The sequence below is a fragment of the Micromys minutus genome (assembly GCF_963924665.1).
Source record: "Micromys minutus genome assembly, chromosome: 12".
NCBI classification, from domain to species: domain Eukaryota; kingdom Metazoa; phylum Chordata; class Mammalia; order Rodentia; family Muridae; genus Micromys; species Micromys minutus.
The window spans coordinates 7,691,120-7,707,209 of NC_137981.1; the positions used below are offsets into that span (position 1 = coordinate 7,691,120).

Consider the following 16,090-nt stretch of genomic DNA (forward strand, 5'->3'; position numbering starts at 1 on the left):
AGGAAACTTGGGGTTCAGGAAAATGCAAATCAAAGCCACACTGTAATTGCATTCCACTCCACTCAGAACGGCCACTCTTTAGAAAACAAATGCTAAGGAGGATCTGGGCAAGAGCAAAGTCCTGATACAAATGACCTAGCTCTCCAGCCCTTTTTCTATGTGCAACTTTTGGGTTCTCTATAAATCCTAGACATCAATCCATTGTCAATGATGGAGAACTAAGTTTGTGAAAGGCTCATTGCCACTAGGCAGGACACAGTAATTCACCAGAAGGTCTAGATTTTCCAGTGGTAAAAGGATAGAAACATTGCTCCCAGCTTAGCATACTTTCTAAGAATTGATACCTGATTTTTTGGCAGTGATGAGGAAATGACATATTTATTATATATTAGATAATATATAGTATATATTAGAACAAATAGAATAGTGAACTCTAATTGTAGTTGAGTCATGACACTGACTGCTTACAAATTCATCAGTGGTTCACCCTTTCCTTGTTTTTCATGGACCATGAGAAGAATCCTTAATGTGGCCCAACCCTGTCTGATCTGGATGAGATCTCTTCTTCCGCTGTGACTGTCCTCTTTCTCAATTCTGTGTGCTTCCTCCAGCCCCAGCCTCACATTTGCTGTTGGGTTGTTGTGGTGTGTTAACTCATTCCATCTTCAGAGCTGAATAGTTTTCCCAACAACACCCAGCTCTTCTGCACCCCACTGTTGTCCCCAGATGTAATTACAGACTCAAGCAGCTTGTTATTTCCAGTCTTTCCTTCCACATGCTTCGTAAGAGGTGTGATTTATCTCTAGCTAATTCTTCTTTAGCATCCGCTAACCCAGCTGACACAGAAGGTGTTCAATAAATATTGATAAAATGAGTTACATATAACAGATGCCCAAGGGTTAATGTTGACTCTCTGACATGGAGTAAGTAATAGAAACTGTTATATAGTTGTGCATTTTCCTTACTATCTTCTGAGTCTTTGTCTTCTTCTCTTGTCAAGTATCTATCCTGTTTGTGGTATGAAATACAGAGCATGTAGGGCCATAGGTGACCGCCTTCATTCACTAGAGCTGAATATCATCTGTTCGTGAGGATAAGGCTGAAGCTGCCTGACCAGTAAAGCTCTGAATGCAGTGACCACGGACCTGTTCACCCTCCAACCTAGGTTCACGCTCAGAGCACTCCAGCATAGACAAGCATTATCTGTGGATTGTTTAAAAGCTCCTTAAAGTTTTCTATTTGGCCTAAGTACTTGTTATAATTTCAGCTCTTTTGGAAAGCTGAGAAACCTCTTAACTATGTCAGAAGGATGCTGGTTGGAAAGATTTTAGTATTTGTTTGCTTTTAATCTTAGCAAGTACTAATGTTCACTGTCCTGTCTGGTCTCCTCAAACTTGTCTTTAATGCCTCCTTGTATCATTTTGGGAAAAAATATTGAGAAGATTAAAAAGAGACACGTATCTGCTGAAATTGCAACTCTGTTACCTCGCCAGAACATTTATCAGTCACCTTCCAGCCATAGTGCTCTCGTATATAAAGTGGTTTATGGTAATGACAAGTTAGTCACCAAATCTTTCCTCCAGTATTGAAAATGACAATAATTCTTACTAATGGTGGGAGGGAAGGTTCTTTGTCTTTTAAGGGGCAGCATGTCTGAAGACACTGCTCACACAGTGAGGATAGTGCTGGTGATGGCTCTTACTATGATACTGGTTTCTAGCAGGTAAAGAGCAGGAACCCCTGTAGCATCTTGAAATGCATGCACAGTATGTAAGCATCCACTTCCAAGCCTAACAACCCTCCTATCCGACACCTGCTCATGGACTGACTGAGAAGTTGGATATGAGCAAAGTCATCCAACTTCACAGTCACCAATGCAGAGCCAAGTGCAGACACCTTGGCTGAGCAAGCTGGCTGGGCGAGAGTATGGGAATTGGGAGTTAACTCCATTGTCCCTAAAACAAGTAAAGGCACTCTCAGAAGGAGCTTAAGATTCCATTGATGGCTCCTGCTGAGTGTGTGTGTTATGCACATGGAATGCCCTGGAAAGAGTAAGACAGAGAAGTGGGGAAAAGGCCATGCTAAAGAGCCATTTGCAGATCAGCTTGTACTACACAACCCTGTTCTATAGGCTTCTATAACAAGAAGACTTGATAGATCTTGAGAACTTTGAGAAACAAATGCCTAATTCAAGTTGGTCCGAATGGCACCCTAGCACGTGGGATGCTGAGACAGAAGGAATATGGTAAGCTCTCTAGCTCTCTGTCAGCCTGTACTATATAGTGAGGCTCTGATCAGTCTGGCCCTGACAGGGAGATGCTGTCACAATGACAACCACTGAACAAGCTCCTAACCCAAACAAAAACCGCACAAATCTGAAAACCCAGACCCCTGTCAAAGTCAGCAAGCAGGAAAGGTGCCAGCACCATGCCAACAAATGACAGTTAGGACTACTGATACTACATTTCATTTTTTCCCGTAGTTTTCCTCTTGAAAATTGAGACTTAGGAAGTAAAGGAGTGCAGCTAAACATGGCAGCTAAGCAACTTTATCATGGCTCTCCAGAGCTTCTGTATGAGTGTTCACGTCTCCCTCACACCCACTGAATGCTGTGCTCACTGAAGACCTCTCTCTCATCATATAATTTTGTACTCAAAAAGTCAAAAGAGGAAACAAGTGGGTAGAAGGTCCCTGCTGCTTCCTACTCTGATTTAAGGCATGGGTGAGCTTGCTTTTCTACACTCACCTTGTCAAGGTTTTGTTTCATTTGTTTGTTTCTTTTGATACATGGTCTCATGCATCCTAAGACTGAGCTTGCTATGCAAGGATGACCTTGAAGTTCTGATTCTCCTGCCTTTGCCTCCAGAGTGCTAGGATTGTAGCTGTACCATGCCACCATGCCTGGTTTCTGGGGCAAGGCTTTTGTTTGTTTGGTTGGTTTTTGTTATTGGATTTTGTTTGTTGGTTTTTATTTTTGAAGATAGAGTTTCTCTCTGGAGACCTGGCTCTCCTGCACCTCATCTGTAGTTCAGGCTGACCTTGCACTAAGTCATCTCTGCGACTAAACACCTTAGAAATATTCTGTGCTGTAGCTTGAAAATAGCCTCTGTGCACTGGAAGGTGCACAAAATGTGCACTGAAGCACAGACCTAGCGTGTGTCTGCCTTTCCCTTCGGCATTTGAAAGCAATCTTTAGAATAGGGACTTAGGGTTTAAATGACAAAGTTTAAATTGTACAGATGGTCATTACAAGACACATGGGACCGTGATACACATGGGTTCTCTTTCATATTTTAGACTTCAAAGGCAACTGGCTTTGTAATAAGAAGGCAAAACAAAGCAGATGCAGTTGGAGTTTGAAGATAATTAGTCAGTGATAAAGCATGTAGTTGTCACCAGAATTCAACCATAAGCAACACAGTGTGTGCCCAAGCACTGAGAGCCAACAATGGTGAGGATTAGGAACTACTTACCCAGAACTTCCAAGTTCCCAGCATGCTGCCAAACTTTCTCTTTTGCCAACTATGCTTGGTTTTGTGGCAGAAGGGTGAGACTTGGAAAAGGAGAGACATTTGAATTTTCTCCTTGGTTTTGGATTTTCATTCCCACTACTTAAACCACTCTGTGAGTTTCTTGGCCTCCTGTTCCTCGAATACAGTAAGAATGATTAAGCTTTTGTATCCTAGGCTGATGTTTAGGAAAGAACCTGGCCCGTACTGAACTAACTGGGGAAGGAGGCTCTCCTTACAAGGGTAAGCACTATGAGACCACTTTTGATCGTTTGATCACCATGGCCTGAGTGTTCCTGTCCTGCCCTTCATTTTTCTCCCATCTCTGTCTATCATTGCTCACACAATCTTGTTTCTCAAAAGGAGACCAATCTTCCCCAGCAACTCCACCACAGCTGGCCTTTCTGGTCCTTGCTATGTTGACTAGGCTGACCTCAAAATTGCAGTGATTGCTAATGCCTACTGAGTGTCACAGGGCAAGTGCCAATGCCCCTGGCCCATTTCATTACTAATTAATTCTTGATAACATGTTAATTCAAACAGTTTAAGGTACTGTGACCCTCTCTAGTATTCGAAGAGGAACAATCCCCAAGATGTAAAATGCTGAAGAGCAAATGTCAAATGGCTACATCCGAGCACAGGGCACTAATGCTTCATTGCATAGTTTGATCAGATTTTCTGAACAATGACTATGTGCTGAACATTTAATACGGTTCTGCAACGCTACTCAGTATGGAATTTCTAAGCAGGCTGGCTTTAGTTTTCTATTCCCCCCAAACACTGAAAACAGGAATATGCTCCTTAGGAAATCAACCTTCTTTAGACTTATGCATCTTCTAGCTTTCTGGCAGTCTCAGGCAAAGATGCTAAACAAGGTAGTGTAAAATTTACAATGTAAAATATCAAGGCTAATCTAACAGTTTGAAAAGAAGGAATAATCCGGTTTGTTGTTGTTGCTGTTAATTGGTTCACTAAAAGGTGGCATACTTCAGCATTGTGATAATTAATTAACACCTTGAATGACTTTCAAGTTCCTTCCCTGCTTTATTTAAGAAGTCCTCTGACTTTGAGGCTTTCCACCTGAGACTTTTTTTTAGTGTCAATACTTATAATTCATCCTGGGCTTTACCATTCAATTAAAATATTTGAACAGATTACAGGGTGAAAACAACTTGGCAGGTTTAGTTTTGGAGTTTCTTACTCCGGAAATGGGAGCAGATAAAGTCTGCTGTCTTGTTTCTTCAGTTATGACTCTTAAAGAACCTTGGAGGGGCTGATGTAGATAAACAGTGTTGGGCTACACTCTGTGAAGGACAGGCAGATGACAGTACCCAGTGTTCTGAGCTGTTCAGAACAAAGCAGTTATGCTGAGAAAGTGCAGTCTATTAGACTCCACCGTGAGGCCGAGAACAGCTTTAAGTGAGGCATGTGCTAATTGTATTTTCTACTTTATTGAATTCAGGAGAGCAGTTAAGAGCCTGGAATCATTATTGATTTATATCAAGGAAAATTAAATGAAGATGTCCTGTCTGTCTATACAAGTAATTAGAACTAGGATCAGGACAGCTTACTGGGCTCGATAAAACCAAATTCCTTCAAAACAAAATGTAAGTTTTGTGTATTCATTACAGGTAGGAACTAAAGGCGTTTGGTTTCTGTTTGATTGTTTTCTACTTTCTAGTAGTGGTAACACTCAGGAATGTAGTCATCACTGTTGTCTTCAGTTATCCTCAATACTTACACACACACACACACACACACCACAGAGAAATTAACTAGTCTGACAAGTCAGAGTTAATCTACAACAGTTATTTGTAGACATACTACAAAAATAAAATGCTACCTTGAGAGAATCTTTCTGCCCTCTCTTGATCCCACTTCTGAAGAACACAGAAGGGTGAAACTAAGCTATATTTAAATGTGTCGAGCTGTAACCTGAATAACTATCTACTAAGTATACTGCATGCCAGACATTGTAACTTTCCTTCTTGCTCTAACTGCAGCAACTTTGTATAAACTCAGTATCCACTGCTAACACAACCGGGACAGCCTGGGACAGCCTGGAGTCTGGAGCAGCAGCAGTAGCTCTAAATGCTTGCTGACTGAAACATCTGGCCTTATGCCGAATCTCAGTATCAGACCAATGCATGGTTTCTGTAGGGCTCTACAAGGCACTGCAGGGCACTCATTTTCAACGGATATTTTCTATATTTATTTTCCTTATTCATTTAATTAGTTACTGTGTATAAAGGTTAGTGATAAGTGTGACTTTAAGAGGCTATTGAGTAGCAAATAAGCAACTACAAAATTGCCTTTAGACCGGAAACACTGGCTCAAAGCTACACAACACATTTAAAAATGTATAACAGAATGATATAAACTCAAGGTGGGGACTTTTTGGTACTGTCTCTTTAAGTTTCCATACCCAGAGTACAGAACAGGCACTAAATAGATCTGTAAGCAGAGGCTGCCTGAAAGTCTAGCAGTCGGGCCGGGGTGCTGAGCCTAGGGCAGGAGGATCCTAAGTGTAAGGCCAGTTTGTGTGGCATCAGTGAGACACTGTCAAAACAAAAGACACAGAAGCCCAAACCAGCAGCTGAGGTTGAGCTTTCATGGTTGCTAATGAGAAAGGTCAATTATAACATATTATTTCACGGTTGTGGACATGACTTTGATTTCTAAAGTTTTTCATCATGACCCATGCTTGTTATGAATTTAAGCTGTCTTTAAATGTACTAGGTATAGTTATACAAGGAGTATACAGTAGTTAAAAGCCAAAAGGACAAATCTAGACAGACTTGGTAGCACAGGGCTGTAACTCCATTTAATGTGGGAATCTGCCATAGGAGGATGGAATGTTCAAAGTAGTTGGAGACTGTCAAAGTAAGTAAAAAACAGTGAAACAAAACAAAAAGAGAAGACTAGGGGTAGCTCAGGGGTAGGTGTACTCTCTTAGCATGTACATGGCACTATCTTTGTCCTCCTCATCATCAGCATCATCACTGTCATCATCATCAGACAGACTGTTACTATTTGGAACCTTCTATACTCCTATTACGCTCCTGCCCAGAATGTGGGTACAGGCTTGTACTGCTAGTCTCCAATCCTGACATAGACGTTTTCAATGAAACAACTATTGTTACAATACTCTGCAAATTATTACTTAATATTATTCCTTTTAAAAAGCTTTATAAATAGAAATAAATTTAGATAAAAGTATATCAATGAAAATACAAATATCTTTGCAAATGTATATACCTATGTTTCAAATGTTAAAATATGAGAAAATTCATTTTAAACATTTAGAAAAACAAATTACAAATGAACTCCATTTTAATGCTTTCCATCTTTACTGGGCAAGAGAATGAACATCATTTTTGCTTCTCAAGCTTCTTCTTCTTCTTCTTCTTCTTCTTCTTCTTCTTCTTCTTCTTCTTCTTCTTCTTCTTTATTATTCTCTCATATATTATACCTGGACCACAGTTTCTTCCCCCCCTTTTCTCTTCTTAATCCCTTTCCTCCATTTCCCTTCTTCTCCCAAAACAGTCCTCTTCCATTTCCCTTCATAAAAGGGTGAACTAAACATGCATATCAGGTTGCATTCAGGCATCTCCCCTTATAGTAAGCTGGAAGACACGTCCCAGTTGGAGGAAAATCATCCCCAAAGCAGGCAAAAAGTCAGAGAACCCCCCCACCCCGACTGTTGGGTGTCCCAGAAGAACCAAGCTAAGGATTGTATGGGTTGGGTAAAGGACAAGACCTATAAAGTCGCAGTTGGGGCTTAACTATTTGTCACAATTTTCTGCTTTAAAATGTTCATTTGCTCATTTAATATTGTATACTGAATTAAAAAAATATGCATACAACTGTTTTGCCTGCATGTATATCAATGCGTCATTTGTGTGCCTTATACTTGAGAAGGCCAGGGAGGCTGTTAGATCCTTTGAACTGGAGTTACAAAAGAGTCTTGAGCTATCACATGGGTATCAGGAACTGAACCAGGGTCCTCTAAAAGAGGAACAAGTTCTTTTAACCTCTGAGCCATCTCTCCAGCTCCTAGATTAGTCTTTTTTAAAGGATAGACACTCATTAGAAAAGTTTATTTATTCTTAGAATGCTAACTAGTTTAATAGTGCATCAGTTCAGGGACACGAATTTTACTAATTAACTATTTGGATTTTGTGTTCAAAATTTGAAGCTTAAGAGTTTTGAAAATGATGTTTTGAAAAGAAGACAAGAGCTGGGTATGGTGGTTATTTGTGGAATCCCAGGGATTAGGAGGCTGAGACAAAGGATCAAGGGTTCAAGGTCATCCTAAGATGCAGTAAGACCTCTTAAAATCAGAGAAAGAGACGATATTGTTTGTATTCTACATAAGCATATGTACATTTATCTTTAAAATACCCAACCTTTAAGATAACCTGTTTTCAAACATCAAGTATTTGGGTACTCAGAGTCACAGTATATAAAAGAATAAAAATCCCCAGGTAAGAAGGCCCAAAGATAAACTTGGGAAAGTTGGTAATAAGGCCACAGTGCTTTATAGTCAGTCAGACACCCAACCCAGCTTAGATCCTGGCAGCAATATATATATAAGCTAGAACACCAAATTCAAGGTAAAGAAAGGCTTTGGTGTTTAGTCAGAATACTCAAATAAACGGAAATTCCATGGTCTCCAGAGAGCTAATTAAGAACTACATTTAAATTATTTCCATGTTTCAGAGCTCCCCCAACCCTTTGAATTCAAAGTGCTGCGGTCAAGAGGTGTGACCCAGACATTTCTGTTTTCCCTTAAGGGAAGAACTCAGCTGCCAGAGAGACTCACAGAAAGTCGTTAGCTCTATCTGGATAAAGTTCTTGGGTGTCCTCCTGTTAGTCACTCTTGGAAGATTGACATCTGAGGCTGTTGTCCCTTTAAACCTATTGCCGCGCCTGGCAGAGAACTGCGGGGAGTATGCCCAAAGAGAACTTGTTGAATGCAATTCCATTTACAGGCTGGGTGAAGTCAAGAGCTCTTCCATCTGCCAAAGCCTTTGGTGTTGCAAATTTTATTCTTAGAAAGCTTCTATACAAAAAAAAGTCTATCCTTAATGTGTACCTGAAAACGACTCTTGAAGTTCAAAAAAGATGTATGTGCCCTCTTAGGAGTGGTGATGGTGCGGTCCTTGACAGATGAGAACTGACAAGGACCTGTCTGCACTGTTGGGAGGAAAGGTCAGTAGCTCGGAAAGAGAGCCCTGACCTGTTCGCGTTCCTTCCCAGGACCTCTCTCTGGGCTCTCTTATCTCTAAGTTCCCTAACTGGTGACACTGAAGACTGCCTGCCGCGTTTGGGGGCGGGCAGATGAAGGACTAGGAGATTGGCGGATGCTTTGCGCAGTAGCAACCTGGGACCTGGGGGCTGAGGAGTCCGGCTGCACAGTCCCATCTGCACTTCACTCCCCGGCCCAGTCCCTGGGGACACCTAAGGCTTCCTGCCTCCCTGCCCCCACCTTCCTCCTCCTACTCTTGCCCGGCTTCCCGGCAGGTCTGCTAGACACAGCCCTTGTTCCAGGACTCCCGGCTCCGTTGGATTCCGGGGAATGACCCATGACAGCCGCCCGCTCTCCCTTCTGACGGAAACCCCATTCACTCTGCCTCTCTCTCTCTCTCTCTTCTCTCTCTCTTCTCTCTCTCTCTCTCTCTCTCTCTCTCTCACACACACACACACACACACACACACACACACACACACACACACACACACACACACATACACACACACACACACACACACAAACACAGACACTCACACACACAGTCTCACACAAACAAAAAAACCCAAGTCTGCCTCTCGGTTGCTACCCGCAATGACGTTTTCCCCTCGGGTCCCGCCCCTCTGGGGACCTGAAATTTTGGGATTGGTCGAAGGACTGTAGTGACAAGGCCGTGATTGGACGATCCATGGCTGACTGACAGCCGGTGGCCGCCGCACCCTCCCCCTCCCGGAGCGCGCCTGTATGTGCGGTGTTATGCCGGACTAAGGGGAGGCCACCACCGCTGCTCTGTTTATTGTCCCTCTCGGCCTGCGCTCCCGAGGACTGGGTCAGACGCCGCTGCAGCGGCTTTGAGGCAGCGGCGGCCTTTGAGGCGGCGGCGGCGGCGACCGCGGCGAGGACTCTGCGGCTTCGGTTGCGAGAGGAGAAGCGGCGGCTCCTTCCTGTCAGGAGCTCGCGGCTCCTAGCCAGCCCGTGCCGGCCCGCGCCGACCCTCGCCCCTCACCCGCGATCCCGATCGCCTGCGTGGGTCCCGGAAGGCGGCGCCGCACCGCCGGCCCTTCCTCGCCCTCAGCCGTGCTCTAGGCCCGGGCGCCGCGCTCGAGTTTGAGGGCGGCGGGCGGCGCGGCCTCCTCAGCGGCTCGGGCCGGCGATGGGGCGCGGCTAGGAGTGAGGCTCGCAGCGGTCAGTGCGAGCGGCGGTCCCGGAGCGTGAGCAGCCCCTGGCCTGCGCGAGAGGCGCTGTCATGGCCAAGTCCAGCCTCGCGGGCGCTGACGGGGCGCTGACCTGGGCGGTGAGTGCGGCGCGGGCCGGCGCATTGTTCGTGGGCCGCGGGCGATGGGGGCGGGGGCTGAGAGCGCGGCGCGGCGGGCTCCCCGTTGGGTTGCAGGCAGGGCCTAGCCCTGAGTGCCTTTTTCTCTCTGCTGTGCGCCTCCACCGAGGCTTAGGCTGCTGAGGAATGCTCACCTGAAACTTCAGGGTGCACACCAAGACGTCGGAGACCGCGAGAACGCGAGCCTCCGCGCCAACCCCCCACAAGCGCAGCGCCAGAAAATAGTGCAGAACCTGGGCCCTGTACTTGTGCCAAATGCTACCGCTTCCGGCGGCCTGTCCCAAAGGAACCTGAACTTGAATGGCCACTGCGGTTTGCGCCTCCCCAGAGAAGGCTCGTTCCGCAGAGAGGGTATTTGGGATGACTTTGACAGCGGGTTAGAGACCGCAGCTGGTCCATCTGCCCGCGGGATTAAAAGTAGAGCTTACTTACGTCAGCCTCCGGAGTACGCCGGGTTGGGGCTCAGGGGTGTCCCCAGGAGGAGAGGGGGTACTTAAGCCCGAATTAGGAGGATTGTGGAGCTCAGTTCCCGGTGGGAAGCGGAAGTAGCAAGTGCGGCAGGAACACTTGGAACAGGGTTCCCAGGACAGATCGATAACTCCAGCACTGAGTTTAGACCAGGGTCATTTCCCAAACAAAACACCATAGTAGATGAGGCCGGCAGCTAGGACAGAAAATTTACACATTTCAGGGACTTTTAACACATCCCTTCCAGATGATCCCAACCCCCCCCCCACCCCCCGCCTTTTGAGCACACTAAGGAACTTGGTATTGGTTGACATTTTTGTTCCTTGTTTTCTTTGTTTAGATGAGTCTGGAATAACAGACGTTTCTATCGACAAGTGTTGCTTATAAAAAGGATGTTTTTATGAAGAGCAGGAAAACAGTTTAACCATTTGCAGAGCGGTGGCAAGATACTGTACAGTGTAACTTGCCAGGTTCTTATCTTCAAATCTCCACAAATACTTACTTCTATACAGTACAGTAGGACAGTGTGGAGAAGAAAATTAGATACTAAGTTAGTGGACATGTGTCCATGGAAAGGATGGTTGAAATTGCTGTCCCTTACCTGTTACTAAAACGAAGCGTCTGAAGATAGGATGTAATCGTATGCCAGTGTCACTGGTAATTGTGGAGGCACTGACATCTAAGCAGCTGTCTTCTGGTGTGTAGATTACGTGCAGACAAAAGTACTCGTATACATAAATAAATCTTAAAAAGAAAATATTTGCCATTGAGGAACCAAGTCACAGACAAGCTGCTCAGTTGTCAGTGTTGCCATATGGGTGCTGGGAATTGAACTCAGGACCTCTGGAAGAGCAGTGGGTGCTCTTAACCACTGAGCCATCTCTCTAGTTCCCTCTCCCCCTTTTGTCAAATGTTTTTATGTTATTATTTTATGTATATGGGTGTTTTGACTGCTTATATGTCTGTGCACCACTTGAGTGCCTGGTGCCTAGGCCAGGCCAGAAGAGGGCATCTATAGCCTGGAACTGCAGCCATCAGATCCTCTGGAACCCAGGGCCTCTGGAAGCACAGCTTGTGCTGCTCAGCCACCTCCCAAATTCTGTCACCATAGCAAACATTTTGTGAAACAGTTGGATTGTTTGTTCTCACTTCACGGTAGCAATGATTTAATTTGATGTTATTAACTTTATAAACAATTTAATGGGTTCCTTTCCTTTTAAGATTAATAGAAAACATTAATTTACATACAAAATTGAGCAAAACTTGTAGAGTTTCATTCAAAATTAGAAAAAAAATCTATTTGAAACTAAAATAGGTATGTTGATTAAATTTACTATAGATTATGGGAATTACAGTAAAATAAAATATATCTTCTTGAATTAGGTTATTGAAAAGACAGTCACATTAGAAGTCTTCTTTCAGGTTTGGTGCTTGCTTTATGTTCCTAATTCGAGCATCTTTATGTCAGTAATAAACCCTATAGTTTGCTTTAAATTCTTGTGTGTTTGTTTATGAGAGAGGAGAGAGAGTGTATATATGCTTATTCACTTACCTAGACAGGCTTTGAACTTGTGATCCTCCTTCCTTGGCTTCATGAATGCTGAGATTACACATGTGAGCCACCACACAGGGCCTGGCTGGTTCTCTTTACTGGAAAATGAAACACTGAGTTGACGTGGGCTTTGGCACAGGTTCATACACTGCCTGCAATACAGATTGCAGGCAAGGCTTTTTCATGGAGCTTAAATCTTTCTGTTCCAATTTTGTTAAGTAGAACATTGAGAATTCGGAGTTTGACTGTAGTCCAGTGCTGAGTTAATGTTTGTTACTGGCAAAGTTTAAGTAAGTCACAGTCTGTTTTTTGTTGATTTTATATAAAATGATTTAGCTAGATTAGATTTTTATTGTGGGAGTTTGCAGTGGCAGTGTTGACAGTGAAGCTAAGTCTCGTGGTGCTACCTGTTTGTGGATAGTAATACGACACTGGAGTTAATGCACCTATCTCTTCCTGGCCAAGGGGTGGCTGTACTACTTCCAGTCAGTATGTGTTGATACTGTCTTGTGATGGAAGATTACCATTTAGTGTTCGAGACAACACAACAGAGTGGTTTTGTTTTTAACTTATAATGATTAATTTGATTTTAGTTTGCTTTTCACTATCCAAACAAATTTTAATAATTAGAAAGATATGGTGTAACTATTTAAAATTAAGTATATGCTAAATTTCAAGCAGTCAATTTTCTTGAGTTTTTAGCTTGTAAAACTTGGTTAGTAGAAGATGCTGTTTTTTAAAAATTCAGTTTGTAGCAAATGCTTAAGAAAATACTAGACTATAAATTTGTAACTTATATTTTTTCAAATGAGTACTGTAGATTGGTAGATTAAGTAATATAGTGGGCAATATGGGACAGGTTGGAAGAGGGAAAAGAAAGGAAGGAAATAATGTAAAATGTAACTAAAAATAAAACAAAACAAGTTATATAAGGTGAAGAAGTATCTTAAAACATAGTAGACAGTAGTATACCTGTGTATCTATTTCAGGCTTTAGTAAAATTCATCTCAGGGTCACCTACATTTCTCTTCATTACTTTGGAATAATACAAATCCCAGAGTTATAATACTTTATCTGTAAATGCTACAGTGTTTATCTGTGAAGGTTGTTTGTCTTAAAAAATATAGCCACAACATTATAGTTTCTTTAAAAATATATACTTACATATCACATTTCTTTTTTTTGCCATGGATTTTTTTTTTAAAGATTTATTTGTTTTATGTAAGTATACTATTACTGTCTTCAGACACACCAGAAGAGGGCATTGGATCCCTTTAGAGATGCTTGTGAGCCACCATGTGGTTGCTGGGAACTGAACTCAGGACCTCTAGAAAAGCGGTCAGTGCTCCTAACTGCTGAGCCATCTCTCCAGTCCCTGCCATCGATATTTTTAAAAATATATTTAAAATATTTTTTGAAATTACAACTACATTTCTCCTTTCCGTTTCCTTCCACCAAACTTCCAATGTACTACTATTTGCTCTATTTCAAATCCATAGTCTTTTTTTCTTTAATTACGTGTGTGTGTGTGTGTTCCTAAAAATATAAATACAACATGTCATGGGTAGAACAACATTATTAACCAACCAAAGCCTCCACAACTCCCATGGACTAAAACACCAACCACTGAGCACACGTTGAGAGACCTATGGCTCCAGGTGCTTATGTAGCTGAAGATAGCAGTGTCTGGCACCAATGTGAGAAAAGGCCTTGGTCCAGGAAGAACACATTTTTCCAATGTAGGGGAATGCCAAGGCAATGGGGTGGAGAGGGTGATTAGGAGTGGGTGCCTCTTCGTGAAGACAAGTGGAAGGGGAGGAGAGAAGGGATGGGGTGGGGGAAAGGTTTAACATTTCAAATGTAAATACAGAGAGTATCTAATAAAAAACTAAAAAATACAACACGATCAATCCATATAATGTTTTACACACACACACACACACACACACACACACACACGTACTTTTCAGGGCTGTTTGGTATTGGATATCTGGTTGGTGTGCTCTTCCCTTGGGAAGATTATTTCCACCATCCTCAGCATTCTTTAGTTGCCTGCAGTTCTTTGTCTGATCTTGGCCCTCTTCACAGTTAGCTAACATGTCTATTCTTGTCAGCCTTGTTCAGGTCATGTTTAGGCAGCCTGGTCGATAAAACTTCATGGAGATAGCTTCTGAGAGTCCTAGGAGACACACTATCACAGCAAGCTTCCTGTTTCTCTGGTTCTTAACAGTCTTTTTGTCTTTTTTCTCTTTTACAGTGATCCTTGAGCCTTAGGTTGAATCAGTTTCAACCGAGCTCTACAATTTTGCACTTTGATTGGTTGTAGTTTTCTGTCTGTGCATTTTTCTTTAAAAATGATTGTATTTATTGATTGGTTGTTTGTGTTTGTACATGTGTATAGGTGCACAAACCACAGTGCATATGTCAATGGTCAGCCTTTGGGTGTGGATTCTTTGTTTCTACCTTGATGGGAAGTGCTTTTAACTACTGGGCTGTCTTGTTGGCCTGTATTATGAATATTAGTAATATTTTTAAAAGTCACTCTATATTTAAACACTGTTTAAAATTTTGTTTTAAGAACTTGAGTTTGGTGGGTTTTTAAAGCATGTCTAATCTGTGTGTCCTCTCCATTGAGGTTAGTTTCTTATAGTTCCCATACTTGATCTCTTACTGTTTCCTTACATTTCATCAGGCATGCCTCTTTCTTCTCCATAGCAGTCTACTTATTTAAACATGGTTTCTTTGTGTAGCCTTGGCTGTCTTAGAACTAGCTCTGTAGACCAGACTAGCCTCTAACTCAGAGATCCACCTGCCTCTTTGGATCAAAAGAGCACCACCACCACCACCTGGTTAGCAGTCTAAATCTATTTTTTAATTTATTGGTTGGAATTATAACTGCATCATTTCTCCTTTCTGTTTCCTTTCGCCAAACTTTCCCATGTACTATTCATTGCTCTATTTCAAATCCATATTTTTTTCTTTAATTGTTGTTACGTGTGTGTGTATGTGTTCCTAAATGTGTAAATACAACATGCTCAATCCATATAATGTTACTTGTTTTTAATATTGATTTAATGTATATGAGTGCCCTGTCTGCATGTATACCTGTGTGCCAGGAGAGGGCATTGGATCTTGTAATAGATGGTTGCGAGCTACCATGTGGTTGCTGGGAATTGAACTCAGGACCTTTGGACGAGCAGTCAGTGCTCTTAACCACTGAGCCATCTCTAGCCCCAGCAGTCTAAATCTTAAGTGCTTTTTGAGTCCAACTTAAGAGTCTCACCGAACTTATTTTTCAGATTATGTTTTCTTTATTTATATTTTTAGTTTATGATGTTTTTAAGTCAAACTTTTGTTATTCTATCATAAAACATATGCTTTTTTAGGGAATGTTTATGTTTGATAGTTTTGTCTTAACAATAACATGAACTTAATAATTCAGAGACCACGTTTTCCTTCTTTATATCTTTCGTAATGTTTAGCAGAAGTCTGGATATATAATCCACCCTCAGTTATTGTTTATGAACTGGGTATTCAAATACTTCCTTTCTGAGGCTATCATTAAACAGTTGTAGATAGCACTAAATTCTCCAGTAAAGGCAATGTCACACTATTTATAAGTACTTTTCGTAACTGAGTAGAAGTGTGCTTGGTCATCTGTAGTCTCAGGTCTGTTAAACACTTAGATGGTGAGAATTCCTTTCTAAATACACTTTTGAAAGCAAACCTCCTGTGTATCTTTGTAAAACCTCACTATAAATAGAACCCCTGGTTTAAACAAAAGCTTGTGTTATTCCTAGTTGTCAAGAGGGAAACAGGATGCAGAAAATAGATCAGGTGCTGGTAGGGCAGGACAGCTGTGGGCTGTGAATCGGGTTAGGTCTTAACCATCATTCTTTACCACAGCCTTTCTCTAAAACATTACAAGCAAAACAACTTTTTTTATACCCTAATAGGCCAGAGAGTATGAGATA

At 42.3% G+C, this 16,090-nt stretch overlaps 1 protein-coding gene across 1 annotated transcript in view; it reads left to right on the plus strand.

Moving 5' to 3' along the window:
• The first annotated feature begins 9,537 nt into the window (after positions 1-9,537).
• Positions 9,538-16,090, plus strand: part of TOP2B (DNA topoisomerase II beta) — a 61,292-nt gene continuing 54,739 nt past the window's right edge. The window contains exon 1 of the mRNA XM_080926891.1: positions 9,538-10,057. Within this exon, the coding sequence (XP_080783017.1) occupies positions 10,010-10,057 (48 nt within the window). The 5' untranslated portion in view covers positions 9,538-10,009. The remainder of the gene's footprint in view (positions 10,058-16,090) is intronic.